At 42.2% G+C, this 12,588-nt stretch overlaps 1 protein-coding gene and 1 non-coding gene across 2 annotated transcripts in view; both read left to right on the forward strand.

Moving 5' to 3' along the window:
* The first annotated feature begins 7,436 nt into the window (after window positions 1–7,436).
* Window positions 7,437–7,508, forward strand: SARC_30180. Its single transcript has one exon. It is a non-coding gene; the product is annotated as a tRNA-Glu (tRNA).
* Window positions 7,509–10,804: 3,296 nt separating this feature from the next.
* Window positions 10,805–12,588, forward strand: part of SARC_08309 (hypothetical protein) — a gene marked incomplete at both ends in the record, with an annotated part of 4,472 nt that continues 2,688 nt past the window's right edge. The window contains 2 exons of the mRNA XM_014297720.1: window positions 10,805–11,207; window positions 11,628–11,889. Coding sequence (XP_014153195.1) covers window positions 10,805–11,207; window positions 11,628–11,889 — 665 coding nt within the window. The remainder of the gene's footprint in view (window positions 11,208–11,627; window positions 11,890–12,588) is intronic.

Raw genomic sequence — 12,588 nt, forward strand, 5'->3', positions numbered from 1 at the left:
CAGCTGGCCAGTCACGACAAGTGTCTAGCTCATGCTGGTGTCGCTGCAGGATCAAATAACTTGTACCTGTAGGGTCAAACGTCTGCATTAAAGCAGAGATCCATTGCTGGGGAGCGATATCATTCGTCTCCATCATGACCGTAAACGCATTAAGCGTACGGGTTAACGTGTCGAGGTCATGGTTATTTATAAACTCGACCTGCTTACTGTTGGCATACGAGTTCGACTTAAGTCGACTGATCTGTCCCTTGTACTTTTGGTTGTTCCTGTGGTCTTGTCCACGTTGGGCCTGAAGTAGCTGATCGATACGCTTTTGCTCAATCGCAATCATATTGGCATATGATACGTCATCAGTATGGTGCGCATCATGTGCAATTTACATTTTAATAGTGTAATCGTCGACCGATTTATTAAGTTCGGTCACCTTGTCAGAGTGAAAATCCTCTGCGGGTTGATGTTGTGCTGTACGATCGAAGCGATTAAATTTGACTTCGTTAACACGTTTACGGGGGTGTTTATTACCCCTTGTAAAGTCCATGGTCGAAGCTTTTCGGTGCTCTGTTCCTCGGATTGTGGTTGGTATGATAATCTTGGGTGATTCATGCGTCTGGATAACATACCCAGTCTTAACTGGTTTCCGACGATTGTCATCCCAATTGAGTAAAAGTGGCGGAGTATTTATACCTGACTCTGGGTCTATAATACCCTCAAGGACGGGTGACTCACGGCCGGGTGTCAGAACAGGCGAGTAATTAGCCTGAACTTCTGGCGGTTGTGCCTCGTAAGGTATAAATACGCTAAGCACATCTGGATCATATGCCTCAGGTGTAGCGCTTGAGTCTTTACGTTCTTCGGGCGTAATTGCCTGTCGACGTTCTGTCCACTTATATAGGGCTTCAGTAATGCCCGGGGAAACATGCTCGCGTAAGTGCTGTGTATGTTTTCCTGATCTATATAATTGATCTACATGTTCGACAGTCAAGTCTTTCATAATGGTAGCTAACTGATTCTTAAGATCAGCATTTTCAGTAATTAACTTACTTATGCGCGTTGGCTTAGTAGTCTCGGACGTAGATTCGGGTTTGCCACTCGAGCTTGCCTCCTCTTCTGGTTCCATAATAGGTTCCTTCTGAGATTTGTCCTTGTCCTCTATAATTGGGGACTTTTCTTTCTGGGTTTCGTCAGAAGAATGGGTTGGGCGTCTTAAGACGTGTCCCTTGTCTCACTTCTTGGTTTCGTAAAGGCAAGCTTTGGAGTTGAGACAATAGTTGGCCATCGGGCTCTATCAATGGGAGTAGTCTCCTTAAGCGGAGCTGCTACATCCTTATCTGAAGCATTGTCCTTTTGACTATTATTGTCAGAGGCAAGTACTTCGGCTACAGTGCGGTTAAACGCATCAGCAGCGGCGGCGGTTGCTTCTGCAGCAGCAGTAGCTGCGGCAGCGCTAGCGGCTTCTATCTCCATCTTCTTCTTTCCAGCTCTACGCTTCTAAGAAGGAGTATTGTCTTTCTTGGTCATAATATTAACTTATGACTACTAGCTTGTCTCTTAAGGACTAGCTTGGTCAAGGAAAATTTTGTGGTAGTTAATCTACCTTTACGCTTAAGTAGTCTAAGTAATTAATACCTTTGCTAACTTTAAAATGTGTAAGATTCGGTCTGTTAAGGCGATACTAATGCCTTAGAATAAATAAACGCGGAAGTAAATTCTAAGTATCGTGAAAAAATCAAAGTAAATAAACGAAATGAGACTTTTAGTAAAGTTAGGTATGCCTCGTGAACACATCAATACTCTGGAGGGATTGTGAGGCTGAGACATTGCCTATATATAATCCTCTCAGTACTGTTTCCGTCGAAGGGATTTTATTTAGTGTTTCGTTGTCGCTTTATTAGAAACTATGGTATGTTTCACAGGGGCAAATCCGAGATACTCATAAAATCCTATCTTTAGAAAAAATAAATTAAAAATATAAACTCTTGATGTCCTTAGTTATTGCCTTAACCAATAACTTGCCACTATCAAGAATTACCGACTTAGCTTTCATCAGACTGGCACATCTGGTTGGCTGATCGGAGGATCAACTAGGTAACGTTAACAGTCCCTAGAAACCTATATTCGGTTGAGCCATCTCACTACTGAAGTATTCAGATATAAATAAAGTTGGAAAGTAAATATAGTTCTATTAATATAACTAGACCAACTCTTATGTTTGGTATTTTACTGAGGCCTTTTAATGGCCTCGTCCAAATATCTGATATGTAAAATAGAAAAGGTATTAATTAATAAAACCATTAAAAACCATTTTAGGAAACTTAAGTTCCTCGTGCTATTAAGAGTACATGTAGGAAACTTAAGTTCCTCGTACTATTAAGAGTACATTTAAGAAACTTAAGTTCCTCGTATTATTACGAGTACGTTTATAATTTACGTACTGCTTAAGAGTATGTTTATAACATAGAGTCTAATGTGGAGGCCCGGCTTATTACACCATGTCATTCTGACAGGCCCGCCGGAATTATGCCCTATAGCGAACTCATCGGCGCCCTTCGATACTTGGCTTCATTCGCCGTGAACCAATTATCCAGACACTTTGATAAACCACTCCTACGTCACTGGAATGCTGCCAAGCGAGTACTTCGATATCTGAAAGGCACCTCTGGATATGGACTAAGGTTTGACCCTGAGATACCCCTACAGCCGGTAGCTTTCGCTGACGCAAGCTTTGCCTCTAACGCAACAGACCGTAAATCAACAACTGGCTACGTCATTTTTATGTGCGGTGCAGCTGTGATTTGGGGATCAAGAAAACAGAAACTGACAGCACAGTCCACTTGCGAAGCATAAATTATTGATTTAAATGATGTCACAAAGGAAATCTGCTGGCTGCGAAATTTATTGTTGGAACTTGGCATCGACATTGGACCAATTGTCATCAATCAAGACAACCAATCGGCGATAAAAATTGCTGAAGATGTTATGGTGAACCGCAGGACCAAACACCTCGACCTAAGACACTATTTTATAGGGGATAAAATCCAAGACAATTCGGTGATCCTACGATACACGCCCAGAGACGAGATGAAAATTGTTCGTTAAACACAAGGAAACCATGGTTAAGCCTGTAGCTGGAGAGAATACATACTCGCACAGAGCATAGAGACTGAGAACCCGATAAAGCCGGGCTGGAAAGCTTAAATTTCTCATGAAATAAATAAGTTTGATAATGAGCTCTCAAAGTTAGAAGCTGTATGCAATGGGCTCCCAATGATGGAAGCTGAAGAGCAATGAGGAATACGAAAAATCAAGAGCTCAAACGTCGGGGTTTTCAGGCCAAAGTGTGAAAACGTTAACGTTCTTGTTTTATATCTTGTTTTTTGAAACAAAATTATTTGTTCCCTGCACCTGTTATTGTACAACGAGATACTGGATTAATCTTTGTCTTGTTTGTTTTTGTCCGACTTTCTGGCCTGCGTGCAGTGGGCTGAACCTCTCCCCAATTTTGGGGCTTCTGACCGTACACATTTTGATCCAATAAATTTTGGCCACATCTTCAAAGCAGACCTCGTGATCATTTTTTTTAGGAAGCTTGGATTCCGTCAAACTATATCTACAGCTTCAGGGGGAGTATTGATTACGGTAAACCAGGATTGTTTACCAAGCATAAAACTACGGTCAAACACCGGAGGCTCAACAAGGTTTATCCCAGACCAAGGAAAGAATCTAAACTCAAAGAGGGACACAGAAATATTACAGATGGAAATTAATCTTGGAGCCGAAGTGCCGGGAGTACGGAATCGTCAATATATAAAATCTCTGATGGGCATAAGGGCATCCCTAAATATCGGAGGAATACAATCTAAACATATAAGGCCAAAGATTACATTGGAAGCCACGATCAGTTGAAGACGTGGCGACGCTGCCTTTGGATTGAATCATAGATTAAGTGAGAACCTTTTTCACCTTAAGAGGTTAATGGCTCAAGGATTACGTGTCCAATGCATATAAAAGCAGGAACTCGAATCAAATAAATCACAACTATTCACTTATAACTTAAAACACGTTAAGATACTTGAATATATGAGAACAATAGCAATATCTTATGTTCTTCAGAAAACCCTTAATCAGGCCCAACAATACTACGCTACGCCACAGGAACTGTTAACACTGGTACTTATCCTAACATGCTTTAGTGGACATCAGAATGGTCACTGGGTTTAAAAAAAAAGCACTGTTCTACATAAATTCACGACATAAGTTGAACCCCATGCTCCAGAGATGGCATTATTTGAAAGCGCCGTTTAGCTTTACGATATTGAAAACGAACATATTACTAGACATACTCAGTCGAGTACTCGAGGGTACTTCGGAACTGGAAGTTCCCGAGATCATTTATGCCGATTGCTCGAAGTTAATCTTAAGTTATTTTGAACAAGTTCAACGGGTTTTTAGACCGAACGATATAGATATATTCGCCACTACCAACAATGCTCAACTGAATTGGATCTGGACAGATGATGGGCAAGGAGGAGTGTTCGTACACGATTGGTCGCAAGCCACTGGCTGGATGAATACCTCTTGGTACTTGATGCATCGCTACTCGGAAGACGCATCGGCCAGCCTTTGGTTCCACGGGCGCCGTGGTTTGATTTATGCAAACCCCTTTTATGACAAGGACCCGTGATGGTGGTTCTTCGTACACACGACTATTTTTGAAGTTTATCAAATATGCATAGGGTCAAAACACCATACATGGGGACATACAGTTCTTGATCGGGTTGACCCATCCAATGGCTACCGGTTGCCAGACAAGGTCTGGGCTATGTGAAACCAATACATGCGCCGGTTTAGTAATGCTTGGATACAGCTCGCGAAATATCGGTTGCAGTAGCTAGTGAGGAGACACAACCGGTGTTTACATAGGCTTCGCCAGAAGACCGTCAATGCGGACATTGGAATTAGCGATGGAAATAAAACGCCAGTGTCCTGAGTGTTTAGGTCAGGATACATTGTGACACAGTTTTCACCCGCTTAGTATTGATACCAACCCTTCAAGGGACCACATACTGGTACACTATACTCCGATGCCACTGATTTCTTATCGAAAGAATCGCTCCATCTTCCATTTTCTGGGTGTGGCCTCAGGATACTATATCTTGCGATTAACGCCGGACAAGTCCAAAGAAACTACGACTCGGACACTGATCGATATATTCGGGGAGCAGGGATTTCCAAGGAAGTTACAGTCTGATATGGGGACGGATGTCCAAGAAGTGGGCGTCATGCATACGTTGTCGCCTCATTATCGTCCTCACGTTTTAGGGACTGTTGAGCATCACCATACGGGAATTATTCGGTCGATTCGGATTTGATGTGAGGCGAATTCCACAAGCTTGGGACAAATGTCTGCCCTTCACGATGTTGTATCAAAATTCACTGATATGTCACCGCCCTAAGAGGGTTCCTTTCAGCGTTTACTTCGGCCGTAGATACGTTCTATAAAACCCCGGTCAACCACCCGAATACGAACACTGGGCTCAAAGGTTAAACCAGCTACTGGATACATATTACCGACGCTTCATAAGGTCGCCTTAATAACTAGCAAAGTTGTTTGATCGTCTACATACTCATGATCTGGTACACTTTGACGAAGGATATGTAGTGATGGTGAAGTTAGAAGGACGCACATCCAGAGTCGAGACAGTTGTTTGACTACGATCTCACCAGCAAGGATGGTTCATCACCAACAGGGTTAAGGATCAACCGGTGTGGGTCAAGTTACTGCCTTTGGTTCATGGGAGCTTGGATTCATATCGGATCATTTATGGCAAGAAGGAGACGAATTATTCCGTCATATCATTAAACACCGTACCAGTGACGATACAGGGGTGGTAGTGTATCTCGTATGATGACGAGAAGGTGAGCCTACGCGTACAACAGCGGAAGACTTCAATGGCGTTAACGACATGGTAGCATATCATAAGGACTCAGACTTGTAATCGTAAATGGCATCGAGCCGCAATAGAAACATAATAGATTTCTACTCACGTATCCATCATTACGGTACCATGCTCGCAGGATATAGCCAATTGAGCTCTCTATCTTCATGAGAATAAATGCCAGCGAATGATCTAGCTCTCCGAGGGTAAAAGCCAGCGGATCCCTCGTGTTCGTGGATGTTCAAATAGTGTCCCGGAATCTTGAAGAGTTTATATATATATAGGTGGGGGGGGGGGGGGGACGGGATATGTGGTCAGGAATATACGGATAGGGTTACATTTTAGGTTTATTTGAGATAATTTATGAACTAAATTCCGGTTTTTATTTGATCAGTTTATTATCAAAGGAGCACTCAGTTTCATGAACAAAAACATTCTTTAAACAATATTGCAACGGCTAACTTCTGGGAAGGGGAGTACGGTGAGATATAGTTCTTGACGTGTTTTTACTACAAATAACACGGCAGGATTGCGGACGTGCGGTATCCTAACTGGTTATTTGAAAGATGGGAATTGTATATAACAACATAAAAAGTTTCAAAGTTAAACTGTACAGATGTAGAATAATACAGAGTGATATGTCGCGGATCGAATAGTCAATAAATATCGACATAACGAACAATGAAGTAGAAGTCCGATACATGCGTTTTGATCGGGTTGTCACGATGATTAAGGTTTTCAGTTGATAGCTCATATCACGGCAAGTTGTCAGATATCTACATCGTGGAGCGTGTTTTAGAATGTGACTTATTATGGCTTCGGATATGTGAGCGTCGAGCAAAATTACAGTCAGCATTTGCAAATAACTACATACACTGTTATAATGTTAATGATACGACTGTTATCGAAGTGGCTACAATGCATTAAATCACTTTTCAACTACTTTTATATCTAAACACCAGTACATAGTTAACCCTCTCCACCCCCCTCCCCCTCCCCCCTTTCCTAAAACCCTAAAATCTAGCCCCAGACCCCGAACATATACATGGACGTGAGCCAGTCTACAAGCTTGAGTTAATTTGTACACTATATTTAAATTAACGAAAGTAGTATTATCCAGATTTACATTCACATAGAGTCCACGAGCATACCTGACGGAGAAAATTGTGGTAAGTTCGAATTACAGATGCAATATTTGCGTCAGGTACAGGAACTTCCTCGTTATCGTTTAGGTTAGTAGCAAACTACATATTCATCGATACGAAGAAATTGCACCTCCCTTCCCGTGAAAATCCAAGATACTGCGAGAACTTTGTTAAAACTGAATGTGGTTTACAATACTTGTCTATCGAGTGTCGGCGAAACAGGTACTTTTCAATACCATAAAAATAAGTATAGCACAAATAGTTTCACGTAAAAGTCCGGTGAGAGAATATTTACTATTGATTGTGATACATTTTAATCTGTTTGATGGATACATAAATATTAATTCTATTTCATCGCCCATTCGTCTATCGGCTAGGATATTTGCTTTTCACGCAAGAGGGCAGGGTTCGATTCCCTGATGGGCAATTTTTTCATTTTGACGTTCCGAATTTTTAGGGCCAGAGCTCCAGGCCTTCGGCCGTTAGGCGTTCAGCCTTCAGGAAAGGTCAGGCCTCAGGAAGTTCATGGCTAGGACCCATGCACGCCATATTTGTATCTTTTTTGGCGGGCTCCTGCGGTGCTCATCAGAAGGTCCCGCCGCTCGTCCAAGTTCCAACTCCGTCGCCTCTGTGAAATGTGAATTGTGAATTTGTGATCTTTCATTCACTGTAGTAGTCACTGGCTTCATCCTTGTTCATTCATATTTACTATGTATATAATATACTGTCTACTATCGTGTGTAGGGCTATACGGAAATACTATCGTGTGTAGGCCTGTAGGTAATATCGTGTTTATGGCTGTAGGTACTAACGTGTGTAGGGCTGTAGGTACTAACGTATAGGTATTATCATGTGTAGGGCTGTAGGTACTATCGTGTGTAGGGCTGTAAGTACTAACGTGTAGGTACTATCGTGCGTAGGACTGTAAATTGTATTTAGACAGATATAGTGCATGTTCTATCGTACTGTCAGCAGAAATATAGATACTGTCTCAGAACAACAAGCGATCCTCACCACTACATGGCTGATGCAAGTACCGTAGCAGGCAAGGATCCCGTCCACACTTAGACCGTACAACACACCTAGGCACACGGTCGCTTTGTGGCAGCAGAATTGTAACCATGGAAATACGTACTGAGGCAGACTGCACAGAACGTCAGAGATTCAGACAGATGTGTTTGGCTGGTAACAGTATACTCAGCACATCTTTACTACAGCACCACTACAGGTGTGTGACTGTCAGGCTGCCGAAGACCTTAAGCTACAAGTTTACCGTGAAATTCTACTTGTAATCCAGCAGACAGTAATGCTCGCCGGGTTCTTCAGTGTGCGTTTCCACATGCCTGAAGGGTCCAATAGTTGTATGTAACTGATACGCAATTCCAACATGGGCGGACCCTATACATATACACACAGGGGAGGGGTGTAGAGCAGGCAATATTTCATACTAAAACAGTGAAGCACACTTCTCTCTGGCAGAATGCGATGGGTATTTTATTATCCGCTAGTGACTTTTACAAACTAAATAGTTCCACACTTATCTAAGAGTTAGAAGTATGCAGTGCTTTCTAGGCGCTTGTACACTCACTCATCGTATACTTCCTCGTGTGCTTGTGAATATGCAACGCACTTCTGCACACACATACGAGCATGAGAAGAAGGTGCTAAGTTGTTCTTCTATCAGCAGTGAGGCAATACTTGAATCAGTATATGCTCGTATCTTGTAATTAACAAAGGTACACAGCGTGTACTCCCACAAGTTAAGCAGATGTTTGCGTATTGTTGCATAATATACTTTAAAACACACCTACAAATCACTTGATCCTGACCTTGCCAATCCAAGGTCTTGCAATGCAAAGGAAAGCAAGCAGATATCAGATCACACGTATGTATCCATATCAGTTCGTTTTAAGTGGAGTACTTACTAATGTTTACAACCGTGGCTTTGTCTATAGTCACTATTTTGGTGTGCGGATTCGCTTGCTGTTATTGTTGTGTAGTACTACATGTAGCTATAGGTCTTACGTGGCCACAAATTTACAATTGTGCGTACAAGTAGCTCACTTTATGCTATAAATACTTGGGACAGTGACATAACATGCATGTTTACAGAAGTTGTATCGTGAGATCCACGTTAGCCTATGGGCATACACGGTGTTTGTTTACACATAGACATACGTTGCTTGTGTATTGGCGTAACAGGCTGTATAGTTTCATGTTGGAGTCTGCTATACACAAGTGTAATCGTACTTGTTCACGATCCGTGCAGAGCACTAGTAGATTATGCATTTGCAGATATTAGTGTCAATAACGATTTCGACAATGTAATCCATTGACTCGAACACACACCTTTGACTGCGGCTGGAAGCACTGCCACTTAACAATGTAAATAGCTACTAGTACCACTGTTTGACCTTTATTCTGATTCGTACTTCGTAGGACAGAAATGTGTACACATACATTGATACGAGATATGGCTTAAGTTATCTCAAATATAGAGACTTTATGCGATCACCCGTATACTTCGCCTGATTGTAACGTCTCTGTATATGTATCGGAGATATGACAAACAGGCTGTGTACTATTTATCATTGTTCGGATGTGGCTTTCTTAGACAGATAGTGTGGATTAGTGACAATGCATGCCCCACATCACATGGGTACTCTAATAAACTTTGATAGCAATAGGTGGTGTCTACTACTATACGAGTATACACTAAGTTTCAAATATGAGGGTACTGTCCAAAACATAAGTTTAGGCTAACTGTGTTGAACGTTAAAGCCGAGAGTCCAGATGTCTGACCGGATATTTGATATTTCGTACAAGAACATACTGACTTATCTGTATTTGTGAACATATACGTATTGCACTATCCACATTTCTCAGCGTTGTACCAATCCATATGAGCTAGCCCTACTATAGAATTCACACACCGCAAAAATGCGACCATCAAAATAAATATTGCTGCAAGTATGAGCACTCATTGGAGTGATCACTGTCTATCAACAAGTACAAGCGGACGTACGTAGTGTGTGACTGCGCGTATGTATTGAAATACGTCTATGTCCAAGCATATGAGTAGACCCTATGAAGTGTACATATATACTTATACAATAATACTGTGGTATTTACGCGTACGTGTTCACCTGTACATGGCGATTTTAGTGGGTGACCTAGACTATACAACTGGCTGGGTGCGTATCGGTGCATACTTCTACCATTAGATTGAAACACAGTTTGTTTCAACATGCGTGGGATACGTTCCTGTATCTACACGAGTAGATTACATTTATTGTTGTTTTTTTTGAAAACGCTTTCACGACTTTCTGTGTATATAAATTGAGATAAATTGTGAGATGTACAACAACAATCAATCACAAGCTATTGATTATCCAAGCATAATATGCGTAACTTTCTATGCAGTCACACACATCAAAATAGATTTGTATCTTATATAAATATCCACGTATGTATGTACCGTATGTATTGACGGTTTTATATCTACGCTACATTTCAAATCGAGGAAAATTGCGCCATATGTGTAATTGTACCTTAAGAAGCCACATCTTATACTTGCACGTATTTGCTAGAAGTTTTTCTAGTAAATATATAATTTGAGTACTTTGCTAGTCAACTCTCCCTGCCCTGTTTCACGTACGATTCCCAATACTTATTGTATTGTATTGTATTGTTCTGTATCTCCTGATACTTTACCCATTACAGGACCAAGCCTCTAGATTTCACAGTCAGAGATGTGGGACTGGACTTTCGTTTCGACTGCTTGCGTAATCAGCCGACGGACATTCGTCCTGCGAGCGAGATGCACCCAGTACTCACCCCTGCGAGAGACAGGCGCACGAGCACACAAGAGCATACACCCACATACACACAGCACACTACCATACAGACACAGCACACATCGCTACATACACAGCCCACTTCCACAGCAGCACGTGTACAGCCGTCTAAATGTCAACCAGGGCTACCCTTGGCATCTGGAGATGCTTCAGATGTGTTTATGGAAACTTCGCCTGGCAGGTTGTTGTGCGGATGTCACGCATTGGACAACAGTCTCAACAATCATCTGCGTTGCTATCGGTTGGAGTGCTCTCCAGAGCCGGCCTTGGTATGCACTCGATATACTACTGGATATGTATAATTTATGTGTCGTGTCTGGCTCACAAGTTGAATGTATATATACATGTAGACTTCTCTACGCCAATTTGGACATTTCATTTCAGAATATCAAGTTTTAAGATTTTGCCAAAATACTCCTTTTGGGAGTGAAAAGATATTGGCAGTGTTGACGATCAGATAGCAAAGACTGGGTGGTATGAGATTATAGACAATTTTCTCTTGTCAAATGGAATGCAGCTAAATTTCCTGCCTTAGCGATCCAATCAAAGTGCCATTGATAACTACGGTACTCGACAATCCTTACTGCATTTGCAAATGGCTTAGGGTAAACGCCACCCTATAACATCCCTTGTATTGTTCTGCAAAACACCTATCCCTAATCGCATCCACGCGTCCCCATTAACCACAGCCAATGGACAGGACTGTACTTACGGGCCCCGCACACCTCGCGTATACCTTCCGCGGGTTCTACCTGCTCACCCACGACGCGACTATTGCGCACACCACACATGACCAAATTCCAGAGCCGAACTTCGGTGGATTGGCGGGCGCACGTTTGGAGGAGTGCACAATGCCTACCCACGTGTTTGACGTGGAGACGTTATGTGATCTAGGCGACTATCTCTTCCACGTGGTGCTCCAATTAGTCGACTGGTGGCCCCAGGGAAAGCGTGTGTACTATTTATAGAGCCATCTACGGGGGTATCAAGGCGTGTCTTCTGTTTATAAGATGTGCAGGGTGCAATCTCTAAAAATGTGATCTAAGGTGGTATTGACAGTGCACAGATTAAGCGGGTTTGCGTCAAGGAGAATGTGTGACTATGGATCTGTTCTCCTATATAAGAAGTGCGTGTGTATGCGCTATATTACCTGGCGGGCTACATACCACGCATGGTGTACCATTGCCAATTGATGTCTCGAGGGAAATTGTTGTATATAAAGATATGCTTCTGCACATGGATTGTATACTGTAAAAATATATCGGTAGTGTAGGTATGTTGTAAAGCCACACTTATAATCATTTAACCATGCTTTGACGCATATCCACCCTCGCTTTCGATGAAGTCATACTTCGACTACACAAATACATAGACTTGCATACACACACACACACACACACACACACACACACACACACACACACACACACACACACACACACACACACACACACACACACACACACACACACACACACACACACACACACACACACACACACACACACACACACACACACACACACACACACACACACACACACACACACACACACACACACACACACTACACTACACTACACTACTACACACTAACACTACACACACACACACACTACACACTACCTACCTACCTACTACCGACCTACC

Source organism: Sphaeroforma arctica, assembly GCF_001186125.1.
Source record: "Sphaeroforma arctica JP610 unplaced genomic scaffold supercont1.735, whole genome shotgun sequence".
Classification (NCBI taxonomy): Eukaryota; class Ichthyosporea; order Ichthyophonida; genus Sphaeroforma; species Sphaeroforma arctica.